This window comes from Strigops habroptila, chromosome Z, assembly GCF_004027225.2.
Source record: "Strigops habroptila isolate Jane chromosome Z, bStrHab1.2.pri, whole genome shotgun sequence".
NCBI classification, from domain to species: domain Eukaryota; kingdom Metazoa; phylum Chordata; class Aves; order Psittaciformes; family Psittacidae; genus Strigops; species Strigops habroptila.
Window position 1 is genome coordinate 92,188,783 of NC_044302.2, and position 18,834 is coordinate 92,207,616.

General features: G+C 47.9%; 1 protein-coding gene across 2 annotated transcripts in view; it reads right to left on the reverse strand.

The window, feature by feature from the left end:
• DNAI1 (dynein axonemal intermediate chain 1) overlaps window positions 1-18,834 on the reverse strand; it is a 152,515-nt gene that overhangs the window by 21,149 nt on the left and 112,532 nt on the right. For both annotated transcript variants that reach the window (XM_030511344.1, XM_030511345.1), the window contains one exon: window positions 15,910-16,095. In XM_030511344.1, coding sequence (XP_030367204.1) covers window positions 15,910-16,095 — 186 coding nt within the window. The remainder of the gene's footprint in view (window positions 1-15,909; window positions 16,096-18,834) is intronic.

Here is an 18,834-nt window from a genome sequence, read left to right on the forward strand (position 1 = left end):
AGGAGATGACGGCTGTGCTGACTCAGTGCTTCTGTTCTCTGCTGCTGGTGATGAAAAACAGACTGTAAAAAGTTTTCATTTTCAGCTAACGGATAGGAAGGTTCCAGTTTTATGTGCGGGAAGAGAGGCAGAAGTAGTTTAAGGGCTGAACTGAGATATTGATAAACCATACTGAGTCTAGCAGAGACTACCAAGATTGTTGAGGGCTGGAGGATTTGCACTGAGGAGACACTAAGGGTGCTGGGCTTGTTCAGCCTGGAGAAGAGATGGTTTTGGGTGATCTAACAGCGCCCAACAGGAGGACATATCAAGAAGACAGACATGCGCTCTTTACATAGGTGTGCAGCAGGAGAATGAGTTAAAACAGACACAAACTGAAACAGGGAAGGATTCAGTGTGACACAAGAGAGTTTCTCTCTACAGCAACAGTTAGGCACTGGAACAGGGCTCAAAAGAGGCTGTGGGATCTCCACCCTTGGAGGTTTTCAAGATAAGCCCTGAGCAAACTTGTCTTATCTGAGGGCTGACCCTGCTTTCAGCTGAAGGTTGGAATACAGACCTCCCAACATCCCTTCCAGACTGAACGTGCCTGTGGCTCTGTGATCCCAGGATGTTCTTCCCCACCAAGTGTAAACTGAAGGATGAGTTTTGCAGCCCTACTCTACTCTGTTGTGCTCTTATTGCAGACAAATTTCTAAGCAAATCCTCTCTTAGCCATATATAGCATTGGGACTGGTGCAGAGCAATCCAACCCTCAACAGGGCAATTCCCAGCCCCTGGGGAATACCGGCACATTGTAAGAGGGAACAAGCTCCCCAGCACCCTCCTCCCAGGGTATCCACAGGTTCAGAAAGCTGTACAGATGGGTTTGAATGCTGGTATTAGAGGGGTAAAGAGAGGAAGAAGGTCTCCCAGTGAAAAATGACAACCAGGGAGCACTGGAGAAAACCCATGGAGAGCAGGAGCCTGAGGCAGATGGCTAGAGGACCAAGGAGGAAGCTGGACTGAGTCTGTGAGAGCTGGCACCACAGGGGTCAGAAAGTGAGGACTGTTTCCCTGTGCTTACTGAGAAGAGGGGTGCTTATATGATCCCAGGCATGTATGGCAAGTATATCTTTTCCCACTAGCCTTATCTCAATGGCAAAAAAGGGATAACATTGATTTAATGTAGACTTATGCTTGCTGTTACTGTAACACATTGTTGTCTCTGAGTGTTTACAGTTATTTAACACATGAGCTAATAAATAAACCAGAATGAAGAGAACTGAAGAGTTCGGGAGTCTGTAAATCTCTACATATACAGCTACCTGGCCTGCTCCAAGCTATGATTACCTCTTTATAAAAGGTGTGAATCTCTTTCTGTGATGCTGCCTGTCAATCCCCTATCATTTCAAGAAGATCAAAAGCAGAAGTACATTTAACATTAGACCCAGAAATAACCATTATGATTCACACAGCCTGAGTCAGTAAACTCATCACATCAATGACTCTTGAAGCTAAAGCACATCTTCCAGTAAAAGACAAGGAGTTTTGAACAGGACTCTGAGGGACACAGACAAGCTAGTGCCACGATAAATATGTCCTTGTTTGAGTTTGGTTAGCAGCCAAATCCCATTTTATCTCTTTCGGCTAATACAAAGAGCTTCCGCCACTGTGAATCCCTTTGTATACAGGTGCTTTTAGGCTGAGATGAAGTTATGGCTTAATTTATTTGTAAGCTCCTAAAAAGCTCCTTGAAATTACATTTCCCAGACCTCAGATAAATCCCCTTGCTCTTTGAAGACTTAGTTTGCATTTTGTGTCAATGAATCACGTCCACTGAAGTGTCAACCCTGGATGTGTCCACTGCAGCTGGTGATGGCTTTGGTAACGTCACTCCCAAACACAGGACCCTGGTTTCACTCCCGAATCACCCCCCTGAGACAGCCAGGCCCTGCGTTTGGTCAGTGTTTCAGTGGTACACTGGGAATTCACGCTTTCCTTTACAATATTCCAGCCTCTTCCAGCCTCTCCAGTTTCAGGATGCAGCCCCACAGCTGTGAGGGTGGTTTGCATGGGATTTCTACCCACCTTGTGCTACCTTGCGTCTGGCTGGTAACAAAGCTCTGATGGGCTTTGTTAAAACACCACAGCACCAAGTCATCTGGGTTTGCTGCAGAGTCTGTCTTGCTGCTGGTGCTATTTACTGAGCAGCAACACTCACACTTGACACAAACAGCACTATCAACAAGAGCTGGGTCACAAAAATACCCCATCAAACCTTGCCACACTCATCTCCCTGCCTACAGTTACCTTAAAACATTTGCTGGTCCCAGCTGCTTGCAGGTTTTGTGAAGGGCTTTTTCTTTCAAAGAAAAAAGAAATTTAAAGTGAATCCATGCAGGTTTTGTGAAGTGCTTTTTCTTTTAAACAGGGTATTTATTTCTAAGACAGAGTCCATGTCAAACCATTCTTTCAGGCTATAAATAATATCTTGGTTCAGGTTTATCACAGGCTTGAGTCAAACAGCATTTGCCAAGCAAGGTTGAAAGCACACAGAGTTGTGAGTGCATAGGGAGTGTGGCCACGTTTAGGAGATCTCACACTGCTAGACAAGCAACTCTCTCTGAAGCAGGGAAAACAGCTTGATTGCAGTGTTTAAGTTTCCTCGAATTCCTTCAGCCGCATCACATACTCTGTGGCACTTCTGCAGCATCTTTCAGCTCACTCTGCCCAAGCCTTTTACTGACCTGGGGCTTACTCACCCACAGGGAGGAGCAGGGACAAGGTATAATCATTGGTTTCACCGCAACGTGCAGAAGGCAAAAACTGCCACTGTGGAGCACTGTGAAGCATTGTGAATCATGGGGGGACATTGTGAAGCATGGGGTGCAGGCTGCACCTTCTCCAGCGAACCTCTGCCAGTGACTCCAAGCTGGGTCAAGGGCAGGGATAGAGAGGAGAGGAGAAGCTGATTGCCTTGCTCTTGGGAAAACATGCTCAGCCTGTGACCACAACTGTTAAGACTGTTTCAGAGATAAGGGAACCGAGGTCTGGAGCTTTCTGTGCCAAGCCCTCTCTCTTTCTTTCTTTGTAGGTAGGCAATGGTGGTGTCCCATTTTATTCTTGCTTTTCTGAGTTACATCTCAGCCTAAGCTTGACTCCAAATGAAGATCTGACTAATTGCAGAAGACCTTGCCTACAGCACCAGCCTCTGAAAAAGCATGCCTGGCAGCACATCCCTGGCTATGTGTAGGGTATAAACACCTTGAAGAATGATATTTCCCCACACAGGCAAAGGGAAAGCAACCAGAGAGTTTCCCCTGCCACTGCAGAAGGATGACAGATCCCTCTGCAAGTCCTTGTCCTCTACAGCCACACCAGGATCTTCATCCTCAGAACTGCACTTCAGGCCTCTCCCCGCTGCAGGAGCAGGACCCAGACCCCTCTCATTTGCTGGTGTTTTAGGCTGGGAAACCCTGTGAAGCTGGGCTGAGTGAGATGGCACCTCCACAGCCCTGCCTTTGGCCTTGAGGCAGCGGATGAGCTGAGGTTTCTCAGGCTGGGTTTCCCTTGTCCTTGAGCAGCCTGAGTTTCCCATCCCCGAGGTTGCAGGAGCCATTTGGGCTGCAGTGTTTTTATAGCACAGTTTTTCTTCTTGAACAAGCAGTAATTGAAACGCAATCCGTCAGCATTTTGCTCTGCTGTTACAAACTCTAACCGTGCACAACCTGACACACTCTTTTTTTTAATGACATAAAAGACACTAAATCATTGATTTCCTGCACTTCCACTGGATGCTGTTCGGTTGCCCAGGCCAGACAAAATCAGATCATTTGACTTCCTGGCTTAGCAGGTTCCTTCAGTACAGAGAAGAACAGGAGGCCTAATCCTGGAGAGGGATGAGCACCCTCCAGTCTCGCAGCTGCATTTGCAAAACCAGTTTCTGGACATTCTGGTTTCAGTGCCTGACTTCTGACAGCAAGTCAATATAATCATCAGAAAGTCAGAGGAGGCAAAAAAGTCAGAAAGCAGAGACTGAGCAGTGCTGACATACATGTTCTCTCTGCACTCCTGGAAAGGCACTTTCCCTCTTCCCTGCAGTCCCAGGTCCTCAGGATATCACAGCTGATACCAGCAACCATGTGGGGAGACATCTGCTCTGGCTGAGCAAGGCATGGGTTAGCATGTACCCAGACAGCATAGGCTGGCAGGGAGATGCAATGCCTTTTATTAGCTCAACTAATATATATCTGGGGAATAAAAGACAAGCTTTAGGGCACATGCACTTCTCTTTTCATCCCAGGGATATTGGTTTGCCTGATAAAGGGTGTAATTTCTGCCCACATGCTTTTGCTTGCTTATGGTGTTTGAGACCATCCTGGTCACAACATCCCAGCCCCCTGGGAGGCAACTATTTTCACATCGGCTTGACCTAATGGCTTTAATCTGAAGCATTTACCTTGGGGAATTTCAGAGGATGGCAGGGATCAGAAAGCTGAAAAAGGTAAATGCAAGTAACTCACCTAAAAGAATGACAGACCTCCAGTCTAACCTCACTTTTCAGAGATGATTGGAACAACCAACAACCTGCGAGTGCCTGTGAGGAGATGCATCACAGCTAGCACAGATTTGTACCATGAAAGTCATGCTGAACCACTCTGATTTCATTTTGCAACAAGATACTAGACATTGAGGACAGGAAAGAAAGAGGAGTCATTAATCTTGACCTCAGGGAGACTTTGCCATTGTCTACCTGTATGTTCCAATCCTCATGTGAGGCACAAGATCTATATGAAGTGGGTAGAAGCTGTTAAGATCCAGCTGAATAGCTGTACCCAGAGCTGTCAGCACAGGGTTTTGTGTAATGCTCACGGCTCCATGGTCTGGAGGCAATCTGGTCAGCATTTGTTAGTGCTTAGACATTGGGACAGATGGGAAGGCTTCAGGTGTCCAGGAAGGCAGGACCAGAATTCGAAATTAGTTTGCTGGACCAGAGATGTGACCTGGAAAACCTGTATGTGATTTAACTCGGACAAATGCAAGATACTGCAGTTGAGCAGAGACAATTCCCTGCACAAATACAGGATTGCGGGGAGGGAGTGTTCTGCCATCAGGGCTGGGGTTAGGGGGATAATCACCTGGATGGGACCTGTCACTCCTGTGATGCTGTGAAACAGTCAGCTGTGCCACTGCAGAGAAATGGGAGCATCACAGTCAGGCACGTAAAAGGATTTGCACCAGGGATGGCAGTGAGAAACCTGCACCAATAGGACACCATGCAGCAAGGGCACAGCTCATGGGATCAGGGGCAATGAGAAGATTTGGGCTGGAGGTGGGAAACATAACACTGCTCAGGCAGGACAGGTCTCTGCAGTGACCAGGCCCCCATGGCGGGGTGAGGAGCTCAGACACCCACAGACTGGGAGCAGTGGGATCACTGGCAGCTCCCTGGTGGGACATGGGAGTAGGGGAGAGCAGGGGATGTTTGCCCTGAGACGGCCTCACACAGTTGGCGCCTGGTATCTTGTGTCACAGAAACAGTCAGCGAATTGGAGCGTAACAGCTTCCCTCCAGGAGAACCCTGGAGCTGCTTTGATTGCAGCCGTCACTGCATCTCCCACACCCAGCGGGACTGTAAGGCAGCCCCTCTTCTCTGCTGTGCAGGGCTCTTCTCTTCCTTTTCTCCACAGGATAAAAATAATCCTTTTGCGTCAGCTCCATCACCGTGAGCAGCAAGATGTTTTATTCACCGGCAATCCCTTCCCTTCTCTCATTTAAACAATTCCCCATTGAGCCCATCAAATTAATTTGAACAAGGGCCATTTATTTGGCCTGCTTGCTGGTGCAGGTGTCTCCCTTTGTTTTCTTTCAGAGGATGCAGGTAGGTGGCACGAACGTGAGTTGTGGAAAGGCTTGGCAAAGACTGGGAGCAGCACTACGGTTTCTATCAGGGCTTGCAGGGGTATATGGAAGTTTGTAGCTTGATGCACCCAATATGAGGAAACACACAAGTGAAGCCTGCAAGTGAAGGGCTTTTTACAGCAATACATTTGGGATGTGTTTTACAATGGCACAGACAAAATCTCCCAGGCAGGGAGCTGCCCTCCGTGTCTCCTCTGGCAGCCTCAGCCCTTTCCAACCCAGGCTGACTGTTTGGAGAAGGCTGTGTCAGGCTCTGGCAGTGGCTCAGGAGGAGTTACAGGGATATGCCAAATCTCAAGCTGTTCCCCTGGCTCTTGTAGCTGCATCTCTTCCTACTCCATGTCATAACAAACTTCCTTCCTTTGTCACTGCAGTAAATACCACCGTGTTCTGCAGGGAGGGACTGCCCCAAGGTGCCCAGACAATGCCCAGGGACCAGGTATGTGATATCACAACCAAGGACAGTAAAAGCCCACCTTGTCCAACCTCTGGGGCATTGCCAGGTTCAGTGAGGCAATGCAAAAACCATGACTGGGATGGGTCTTGCAAATGAAGACCAGTGTCCCATTTTGCCATCCCTGCTAAATGAGGTCTCAGGTGCCCAAGACACTTGGCAGCCATGAGTTGGAGAGAATTAGTTACATTTTTCCACCTAAACTGCATGAGCAGCACAAATGGAAGCCAAACCAACACTTATGAAGGTGCAGAGCCAAAAGGGACCTGCTCACCTGTATCCCAGGCTTTTGTGTGCTTTGCTGGCCAGGACACCTGCAGAATGTCTGCTCCTCCCTGCTCATGCCATGATCCAGCTCCTCGTCTTTTCCCTCATGCTACTGTCACCTCTTCCCTCTGTCCCACAGGGGAACCTGCTCTCTCATCCTCCCCTTCTCACTCTGTCTGCTAGCACAGACAGCTGAGAGGCAGCACAGGGCCAAGACAGGATTGCTGGGCTGGAGTTGTCACAGTGCACACATCACTGCTGTGTCTTCCTGTTGTTAGCAAGCATCTCTAAGTGCCATGTTCCAAATCTTCACCAGTCCTCCAGCAACATAGTTGGAAACTTTGGGCTTGATAGCCTGTGACATTCAATTGTCTTCCTGTGATGGACAAGGCAGGAGAGCCTGCCAGGCACTGAGCCCTGATGGCACAGGGCTGTCCATCAGTGCACCCCAACGCTGTCTCCTCTCCTGAGGTATGATTGTACTGGATGTGTCCCAACAGAACTCCGCAGGAGGGATGCACAGAGAAGAAAGGCTGTAGGAGAACAAGTACACAGTGTCTATGGACACCTCTCACTTGGTCACTGTGGCTCCCAGGGAGATCCATGTCCTCATCCCACTTCCACATGGAGTGGAGCTGCATCTCATCCAAAGAGATGCAGAGGCCAGGTCCAGGACCAGTGCTGGGTGTCCCAGGCCCCAGCCACTGCTTTGCACCACATCATCATGATGAGCCACCACCTTGCCCTTCAAACAGCCTTGGAGGCTGAGTTAACAAGCTTTCTTCCTCACACCGCTGCGGCAGAGCCACTGCTCAGGAATAGCTACACTCACAAGAGCTCCTTGGGGCTCTCTGGCAAAAAAGCAATTCACCCTCAGATGACCTGGAAGATGTGGATAGACATTGCCTCCATCCACAGACAACCATGATCAGTTATGGCAGGGTGCTGAGCACCAGATAGCCTCTACAGGAGAGGATGCAGGCTGGCAGACCTGCTCTCACACATAGCCACTGCTGGGAGAATGAGTCTCCCAAAAAATCTCCCTTGCTGGCTCTGTCAAAGGCATGCTTTGAAAACAGCCTCTTCCCCCGGGGGTCCCATTGCCTTTGTACCGGGGCTGTTATTCAGGGAAAGAACTGGATCCCTCAGTTTCCTGGAGGGGATTGAAGTTGTGCATAGAAATGAATTCACAAAGGACAGCTAAAGAAACAGGGAGGAAAGGCGAGCCAAGCTGCCCGTGAGGCTGGGCAGTGCCTTTCTTGCCATAATGTTATGCTGTGCCCACTCCTTTGCTGCCACGGCTTTTTGCCAAGCCACTGGGGAAAACAGTCTCCGTCTCAAACAGGAGCTGTTCAGGCTGAACAGGCATATTCAGGCAATCGTAGATCTAACCAAAATTCAAGTCCTTAGAATCCATGAAGCAGGGCTCCTTATCATGCATTAGGAATTTTCCAGAGCAGGCAGTGAAGGGCTCACTGGGCTGCAGAGGAGCAAAGCCCAGTCTGCTGGAGCTTAGGGAGCTCTAGGATGGCACACAGCAATGTACAATCTGTTCATAGGGAAGAGGATGCAATGCCTGCAGATAAAACAGTTCTTGTAGCAACATAACTGTACCATTGTGGAGAAATACAAGGGAAGGAGTAAAATAAGCCCTCACTAATATAAGGCCAAAGTCAGATTTCAGTTACTCTTAAAAATGCAGAGGACAGCAAATCCAATGGACACACACCAGATTTATGTCTAGAGAGGGGCATTCAGCTCAGTGACTTGCCTAGTGCCAGTGCTAGAAAAACTAACGTTTTTTCTCCAAACCCCTAGAATTGCACACGGGGTGGTCTTGCATCACTTCCAAACACAGGCAACACTTTTTATTACATAAATCTTCAAAGAGGAAACTAGGAAGTCAAAGACAGTGCTCCTGACTCTGTCAGTGTCACCCTGACACCACACAGCACCTCACAGGATGAGACTTGCACTTTAGAAATAATTTATAAGTAAGTACTACTGATTTTTCTTAAAATGGGACCTTTTCATGCTCCAAATGCCAATGTTTCCATTAAATGTACTAAACACACTTTATCCTGACCACAGAGAATTGACTTCAGCTTAAAATAACTTGTAAATACACTGATGTTGCCCCTCCACCAACTGCCAAACAGAGGAGTCGTAGGAAATGACATTACACAACAGAGGTAAGGTTGAAGACACGTGGCCAGGAACAGTGAAAAGGAATAAAAACCCAGCTGTTTGACCTTGGGGTTCAGCAATCCTGCAGTTACATAGCGCTCTCTTCTCCCTTCACATTGTCTGAAATAACTCAAAAGTTATTTCTCAAAAAATGAAGAAAACTGATTTAATAATAGAATATTCAAGTCCTTTAGATCTACTGCTGGCTTGTTTGGGTTAGCTCTTCAAACAATGCCAGTATCTAAGGTTGTCACATCTGTGTCTGGGATTCAGAACTCACTGTACCTCTGGTGTGATGCTCTTGGACATCAAGATTTCCGCCACAAAGCCACTCTCCTGTGCAGGAGTCTCCGGATAAATATCCCAAGGCTTCAGTTCTGCCCAAGAAGAACATGAACCACCTCCTTTCTTAAGAAACAGGTTACCAGGTCCAAACAGTTCCCTCATTTTATCTCAGGCTAAGTTAGGTTGGGAGATATTCTGATGGGGGACAATGGAGGAAGAAAGGATCCTGGGGGCCTGCTAATGGGTTTCCCAGCATAGTGGCAGGGCAGGAAAGCATGGCAGGAAAGGAGCAGGCAGAAGGGGAAGGAGAGCCTGCTTTTGTCATTGCACATCACTATTCCCTTAGGTAGATGTTGATTTAGAGTTATGACTCACAGATCTGCATAGCAAAAGGGCCACAGGTCACAAGCAGTGCTGCTCACACTGGCAAGCTGTATACAAGCCTCTTGCTGGCTTCAGCGTGTGGTAGGACCAGCATGTGCCAACAGCAGGGACTGAAAGAGCAACCACCTCCAGCCCTTCCTGATCCAAGGCAGGCTCAGGCGACCTGTCCCTGTAGATGTGTCTCTTATTCTTGTAGAAGGCACCCAGCAATGGGTTTCCTTCCTGTACCAAGGAGTCAAAGCCGGTGCATATGTCCTTACACTGCCTACACAAGCAACACAGAAAGCTGTGAATGGGCAGAAACAGGGTTTCATGAGTCCCTGGATCAATGCCATGGTGCTCAGCTCTTCCCCTAACTGCACAGAGAGCAGCTATCTGCGACTAGTCTAAATAACAGAGGAGGGACTGACAGGAAATCAAAAAGCATTTGCAAATCCCAAGAGGAAGCAAAGCCATGAAGCTGCAGGTCAGCATTTATGAGACCACAGCTTATTTGTCTGTGCCTCCTTATCAGGGGGTCAAGATGCATCTGGAGGAGGCGGTCCTGATGTAAGCAAGGCACAGCAGCACTTGATGCCAAATTCCTCTAGCACTGCTTGCACCCTATGCTTTTGGGTCACTGTGTGATTAGCCAGCCCTGAAAGAGACACATGAACATTGGCCACTGCTCCAACAGCACACAAGTGACTCTGGGAATCTCAATGAGAGAGGAGCATTTGCATGAAAACAGAGGGACTAAGAATTATACCACTAGAAGAGCAAGACTCAAGCCATTTGGAGAGGAGAGGTGAGTGCTTTTTGCTCAGAAATGGGCAGCTGCTGTCAGAATTTCTCTCAGAATAATGTCATGTAAGAGCTGTTGTAATAGAAAGTTTGGGGATAAAATGTACTTCCCTCAGCGCTAAACCACTCACCAGGGTTGATGTGGCCTCAGAGAATATCTAATCTATAGCTTTGTTCTGTAAATACAGTCACATTTGCAGATGGGCACGTCTCGACATCCCCTCCAGGGACAGAAGGAGTGAGTTCAGGTTCATCTTCCTGTGCTGGTTGGTTCATTCCTCACAGACACTGAAACACCTTCTACAGCTACAGGAAAACACTAAGAACAAAACAGATCGGTTTTGGTCCTGAAATCCTTCTAGTTTCTCCCTGTCACCCTTGGTCACAGCAACACAAGGCTACAAAGCAGTGAGGTTCAGGATCAAGCATCCCACTGTCCATTCACACCGTCCTAGCTCTGGACCTGAGATGCATCCCACTGAGGCTGGGGATAGGGCCAAAACAGGTCTACCTATTGAGGAAGCACTGTGTGCAATGGGTGCTGCTCAGGAGTATGAGGAGGAAGCAACCTCAAGCCCCAGGAGATAGCAAAGGAGGCAGTGCTGGTGAGGGAGACAGGCTGAATAATAGGTTTCTCCTACTGTCCCCCTAAAACTTCACACTCTTCCACCAATCTTCCCCAAATTCCCCTTCACCTCCTGAAAATCCCAACACCCTCCCACTGTCCATCACAGTCCCCCAAATCCTGAGTGGTCCCTCCCAGATCCTGCCATCAGCTATGGCCAAAAAGCCAAAGTGCTGCAGACAGTGAAACTCAATGGCCCTTCCTTGGCTGGATCTGGCCAAGGGCAAACCCATCAGGGCTGTCAATAGGGAGGCACAGGGAGTCTGGAGGTGACAGTGGCTGGTGTGATAAGGCACAGAGGGAGTCCCACATGCACCCAGGAAGGCTCAGAGCCATCTCATGCCCCTCATTGTCCCCACACCACAAGTTGCTCAAAGGAAACCTGTGTTGGACTCATAAGTGTGTGCCTGCAGCTCCTGAGCTGTGCACAGCCCTGACCCTGCATCCTGCAATGGGTCAGCAGCCGTGTTCCTCTTCCCAATCCACCTACGGCCAGCTAGACCCTGTCAGCCTGGATATATTGCCTGGGAAGGAACTCAATTGTCCCCAAGGGACAAGAAAGAGGTGACTTGCGGGTGAAGAAACCAGTAGCAGGGACAGAGACTGAGATAATCATCCTGGATAATCCAAGATAAATACCCAAGACAAGCATCAGGCCAAGAAGCTGGCTGTCTCCCTGGCTGTCAGCCTGGGTACTGGCCAAGAAATTGCCTTAGCCTCAGCAAATGCATCGTAACCTTTCTCTGACCTGCTTTCTTTCCTTCTCCCACTCTGCTGTGGTCTCTCAGCATTTCTAAAAACTCCTCACACTTCTTTTACTGCTTACTTTTGGCATTGACAGGGGTTGTGCCAGGCTATTTCAGCAGGTTTTTTTAACAGCAAACCAAAGCCCATGAGCAGCTACATTCTTCTGACTGTGATGACAAAATGCTTTAATTTCTTCCAACCCCCGAATGAAACCTGGAAGGCTTACTAATTAAACATCTCTGCCCCAAACTGATTCTTCTTACAGCAATGCTTCCCTCGGGTAAACTCAACCGCAAGGTCGTTATAAATTAGGAACAATACTTTATTAGTTAAACAATTCCTGCCTGACAACTACTGCAATTTTAAAGGAGCACTTGGAGTCCAAAACCGGCTTGGACAACAGCGGAGAGCCACTTGCTCCTAGTGCTGCATCTTGAAATACTGCAAGCATTTCTGTCCCAGTTCAGAGCAGAAGGACTCAACCTAGTTTTACCTTTCACAGGACAATAGCTGTTGCCATGAGCTTTCTGCTCAAGCAAGGCTGGCTGCTCAGGGAGGCGGGTGCTTAGCAGTTGGGTAGTGTGTTCCCAGAGGACTCACACAATACAGAGACAACAGCAATAGGCACGGAAAACCTCCACCAGGATCACACCTCGTGGAAATAAACACAACTCACCGCCTTGGGGCAAGGGGATGTCTCTGTCCCCAGAGACTTCAGCCTATGGGGCTAGGGAGGGCTCCAGGACCCAAATCACCAAGGCAAAGACACAAAGGCTCCCAGTGTGCTTGATACAAGCACAGGGACCTCTATGCCTCCTGTGTGAGGCATCGCTGCCCATGGTAGGGAGTTTGGAACTAGATGATCTTAAGGTCCTTTCCAACTCAAACCATTCCATGATTCTATGATTCTGTGTGCCCTTGACACAAATGCCTGATAGGCGGTAGAGCCCCTGTACCCGGCTTCCCCTCAACAACACATGCACCTTTTCCTATGTGCCACTAAATGATTTAGAGGCCAAAACTCACAGTGAGTTTTAGGCATTTTTGAAGCTTTTACTGTATGTCTTTATGAAAGTCTATTCTGAAAACGCCACCTGAGTGCTTTTGAGAAGTTCTGCCCCTTGGCATATTTGTTCTACCAAGTGCTCATAAATGTGGCTGTGCTGACACTGCTGACAGCAAAACTCAGGTATTAAATAACACTTCTTAAAGATCCCAGAGTGTTTTACAAACACGAATTAATTAAGCTGCAGACCAACCCTGCAAATTATTTAAAGAGCTCTTGAACCTCCACTCCTCGTTCAAGGACCTGAATAGAGGAATGAACCAAGATCTAATGCAAGAGTCCTTACCCTCCCTATTTCCACTTATCCACCACAAACCAGAATAAATTAAAAAAGGCTGAAATCCCATTGGGATGAAGTTAGTTCAGTCTCTTGTGGCGGGCCTTATCTTGGAAGCACAGCAACAGCTAAGGAATCCACAGAACATGGAGCAGACAGCACCACGTCTATTTTAAGGGGAAGAACGGGGTTTGGAATGACATGTGGCTATTAAGAGCTCTCTCAAAAATAGGTGATTAGTATGCTGGTCATACCTGTCAAAAGCAGCTATCCCAGCTGTGTGGGAAGGTGGTGAAGAAGCTTCACAGGTAAACCCCCTATGAAAAAGAGGGGTACTGGGACCTGGATGAGCCCCGGGCTGCTCTGTCCCATTGGCACTCTGAGTTGTGCCAGACCTCAGCAAAAGGCACCTTCTCACCTCCAAAGGAGTTGATGGGAATGACCAGGCAGCTGAGCTCGCAGATGCTGGGGTTGGTATGACGGCCCCAGCCTCCAGAGGCGCTCGTCATGATGTGTCCTCCTGGGTGCTGGGCAGGTTTTACCATCGGGCTCTGTGCAGATCAACTGCTTGAGAGAACAGACTGGGCTAACCAGGTACAAAGCCAGGCACAGGCAGGCTTCTCTATCTGCAAGGAAACGGCTGGGATGCCAGAATCCCCCTGCGCAATTCTGGACCCTTTCCACTTACAAAAATCCATGGATATTTTGACACTGTTAACTTGGCTCTGGAGACTTGCAGAAAACAGGGAGAAGTAAAGTAATTTTACAGAAGAAAGCTGGCTGCACAGAGTAAAGGTTTAAAGAGCATTCTGACTTGATCTTCAGAGGAGCCAGGATCAATATTCTCGAAGTACATCTGACAGTGAGACAATACTCTTGCAAACACCGCTGGAGGCTTGCTGCTAACTAAGGACACAAAGGCTGGTGCTGGGATAGGAAGGAGGTGGACAGGACGAGGCAGAGGATGGCACTGCCTGTTCTGCCAGGACTTGGCCTCTCTCTGTTATGGCACCCTGTCACAGTGGCTAACCCTCCTCACCACAGGGTCCTGGACACCATTGTTTGGTGCAGCAGATGCCACATCAGCCACGAAAGATGGGCTCAGCAACACAGCTCACAAGTGTCCACTTACGGCACAGAAAGGCCGCTGGGCTGAGCTGGCTGGGCCAGATCTGCCACTTTGCCACTGCACCACATGTTACCTGTTTTAAGTTCTCATCTCTTTCATAGAAGAGCTGGCTATAGCCAGGGTCACCTGCACACATCACCACCCATGCCTGAACACCCCTCCTTTTCCACATGTGCAAGAAACATTTAGTTCAGTGTCCCCTCAAACCTAACCAAGCAAAGAGAATACAGATAGCTTAACAACATCAGAGCAGCAGTGTCCATTTCCATCCCATTTATATGTTGCCTAGGACATGGTACCTGTTGGTTTAAGCCCAGCAATAAGTGATTGAGGACTCCCAAACTCACAGTTTAAACTGCTTTGTCAACAAGATGCAACTAGCCTCTGAAGAAAGTTGGCAAAGGGAGATGACAACATTGGTACCCGCACAGAGGGTTGCTGCTGGCCACTAGGAATGGAAGGAGACATTCAAATTCATTCTGACCCACAGTGCAGTATTGCTGGGTGCTGCACAGCCCACAGCTGGGGCATGGAGGAGAGCAGCCACGTTCATGTGTCTGTGACCCACCTTCACTGCTGAACCCTTGTGCAGCCAAGGTCCATGGCAGACATGGTGCTTGCCCATGACCAGGAAAGACCATGACCTCATAAAGCAGCCAGGGAACTTGTCCTGAGCCAACCTGGTGACAGCCCTGAGAGCTCAGATGGTCTTAGGCTGTGGTTTTGAAGGAAACAGAACAGCCTGAAGCATATGAGACATTCTCTTCCACAGCTCCTGTGCCCAGCCCTAAACAGACAGCCACGCTTCTGTGTTTTCTATGCCCTTGCAGCACAGGGAAGATTCACATTTCCAGTGGTTTCCAGCTTAAGAAACTTCTTAAAAATCACACAGAAGACTCTGGAGTGACACTAAGTTGATTAGTTCCTGGCCAAAGACCTTGCCTAATATAGTGGGTTAGTAGAGTATTAAAACCTTTGGGGGTATATAAATAAAAGATGTTAATTTTGAGAGATTGCTTTCTTGGATCAGTTCTAAAAAGCCTGAAACTGAAATAGCACCACTAAACAAGAGGATATGAGAATTACATGGGCTCAGAGAGGACAGTGCATTTACAGCCATTTAGCTCATAGCTGGATGAAGCCCAGAAAGAAAGTCTAGTAAAGCATCCATGTGGGAGAGGTCATCATCCTTCACAACTGGCCCACATGGCTGGGTGGGAAAAGGGGCTTCACCAGCTCACAGAGGCACATACTGTCACTTGAGACAAGGATCCCAAGTGCCCTCACAAATTAAACATAATGCTTGCTCCTTTACAGGAGAGATGACATGGTGGTCAGGGGACAGGATCTGATGATCGATGAGTACAAGAAGACAGGTAGCATGGGCTCTGTGGGAAGACGCGGGAAGGAGTTGGGACCTCCTTTACTTGGTTTCAATGAGTTTTGCAAATAAAACCTAAAGCTCAGAAAAGATGTGAGCTTTGGGGAAAAAAAAAAATGAACCTCTGCAGAGCTTCTGGGCTTGTCTGGACCGTGGTGAGAAAGCGCCCACAGACAGCAAACCCCTTCCCACCAGTCCCCACTCCTGCCCGGGAGCAAACTGAGCCTTACTTGTACAGCAACAAAGGCAGGGATCCACCTTCCCAGACATCCTGCCCAAAAGGCTTGAGGTAATATTAAGCACCTTGCTAGAAAGTGCAGCTTTGCCAATATCATTGCAAAGAAGGAGAGCGGACAGTGATAAGGAACGGAGACCTGCTGTGGTTTGTACCTCCATTAGAGGAGTGCAGGTTGTCCTTACCTTGGGCATCTTGCGCAGATTGGGAGAGAGCTTCAAGCAGACAACGTGGCCTTGTTGATCTCCAATGATGACAACAGGGTAGACAGGGTTAAACTGGACATGGGTTATTTTATTCTTCTTCTTGGTCACCACTAGCTGCGTGCAGAGAGCTTCGTACTTATTAATGCTCAGATCAAACACATGGGCCTGGGGAAAAAAAGGCAAAGAACACAAACGGGATTAATCTGGCAAGAACATCCCTCAGCAGCAGAACAATGTTTGGAGAAAAAAGAGAGAAAAGGTCCCATGGAAAGGCAGCCTTAGCACACAATTACCATCTGCAGTCAGAACCTTCATCCTCTTTTAAGTAACCAGTGTGCAGAAGCTGCCTGATGCTTTTGAGGGCTTGTCCCCCCCCTGCAGGGACCCATGGAGAGAACAACAGTTCCCTGCTGTGGATGCAAGCTCTTTCCAAGACCCTTGGTAAGGCTCCAGCTGATCTGGACTGGAGAAGGCTCAGAGCCAGCACTGCTAACCTCACAGGTCTTAATCTCCCTTCTCAGTGCTGCAAGTAATGAGTCAAACAGGTGTTAAATCAGGGCCTAACAGAGATTGATGCACAAAGCAGGGACTGCTGTCAGAAATACTTACTACCCCTTATAGTACAGCTTTCCAAAATTTCCAGCTTAATAATAACATTAAAGACTCAAACCAGTAATTAATAGGGAAGTGATAGGAACATGGACTGTATGATTAAGGATGTACTCTGGGGTAAAGCCAGGGAAGCACAGGCAAAGCACGGGACAGCTTGGTGCTGGCAACCCACTCTAGTCCAGCTGCTTTGGATGCTATGCACACATGTCCTTCTCCCACAGCATTGACAGAAGTGTCAGGTTAAGACTGGCCAAACAGGAAACATGAGGATGAAGGGAAACAGACTCAGGTGGGATTCCCACTGGCACAGACCTCAGACCTACAGCAGTGATACAGCAGTGACACAGACCTGCTCCATCAACAGCTGCACGATAATGCACGTTTCATTGTGAATCCAGAGCGAACAGTAGTAGTTACTCAAGAGAATGTGTTCATGTAATGTTATCTCCCAATAATTGCAATTAGTTCCCATCATTGATACAGCCTGTAAAGGCTAATAAAACATGACATCCCTCTCTTTCCTGGTGCTGAAGTAGGCAGCCTCCAGCATGCTGGACTCCCACCTTGAATCCATTGTGGAGACTTACAGCCTTACGTTTCTTTTCCCTTTCCTGTCTTCAGAAGAAATAAGGAAGGGATTATTTTATGCTAACAAGTACAGTGGGAATATGGGGAAAATCAGGACTGAACTACTTGTGTATCTCCTGCCAGCTGCGTCTTGTTTACCAGCACTTAGGAAACAGATGAGACATTTCAACATTGTGCCATGTTCACAATTTGAATCTAGGAATTATGTGAAATCGAGTATTACCCTATAAAAGCTTATTCCAGGGAGTATGCAAGGTTTCATATCAAATCAGTACATGTACTCTCCCAGCAAACACCAATGAGTTACTGAATTTTATCTGAATTCATGTATAGCAAAGAGCTGTGCAATGTGCAAACACACGTCCCAGGCAGCCTCATGAGCTGCTGTGTCTTCACAGGACTCAACATCTAGCAATTTGTGGTGTCGTTGGTCTGGGCAGAAGAACCATACAAAGCTTTTATAGATGCAGAAAACAAGATGAGATGACTCCCTCCAGACTGAAGTAAAATAAGGCTTTTCTAGATGGAGAAAAGCTTGAAAAGTGGACAGGGTTCTCAGACATATTTTGAAGAAATCCATGGCAATATAATTCAAGAAGGGAATCCAAAGCATCAGCCACAGATGAGGATCTGCAGTTTGGAGAGTTCTGCCCCAGTCAAAAAAGCATAGGCGGAAAAAAAGCTTTCATTTTTATCTTCTCAATATATCAGATGCCAGCATTAAATTCTGAATCTAGACCTGACACTCGAGGTCCCACAGTCCAGCCAAGGTAATCCCATCTGGGCATAAATAAAGGTGGCTGTCCTGGCTTCTGCTTTATGCCTGTTGCCTTACTATCTCTGAGAAGGACAAGCTCTCTTTCAAGCATATCAGCTCTCTATGACCCACACTCACTGAAGATTTAATTGCTTGCCTTCACAGAATAGATTTTTATTAATTTAAAGGCACAACTAACAACTGTCCCCCCTGCAATGGCACAAGCTTGATGCTTAGTAACCTAAGAGCCTGTGAAGTGCCCACCACTTGAGTAGGCATCAATTGATCTAGGAGAAAAAAACCCAACATGGATTTAGTGGCCAGGTTTCTTTTCAGCAGCCACTGAAGTCTGTCTGTAAGGCTGCCAATGTATCGCACCAGCACACCCTGCCCAGCACTGCAGTGGAGAAAGATGGCATGTCTGAAGGCTCAGTGCTGGAGCACTGAGCAATGCAAATTACTTTGGGTGAGGCTGCCTTTCAAAAATGTCACTGACAGCCCAGACAAGCACAATGCCCGGGACAAGAACCCGAAACCATCAGCAACTGTGGAGAAGGTCAAAAGCAAACAAGTTTATGAATGTTCCTACTATAAAGCTCCCCTTTTATGAGCTTCTAAACAAATGGGCTTGTTTTCCTTTGCCAAGGGAATCATGGAAAAGAACAATCTATTACAGTTCTTTAGCTGGAAACATCAGCCTCATATCAGCTGTCAGACGTCCAGATGGAGGGGTGGGCCATGGGCTTTCGGGAGGACTTCAGTGGCTTTGATATAGAGGTTTACAGGCACCCTCAGGAGAGAGGGAAATGGGGTCAGGCCAACACCAGTTTTGGTGCTTCAGGAGTAACCTAAAAGGTGCACAGGGCTTCCCATAACACCTAAGGCAGTTTAACAGTGCTGTAAAGCAGCAGAACTGCATTCAACCAGTACTATATGCCTGGGGCTTG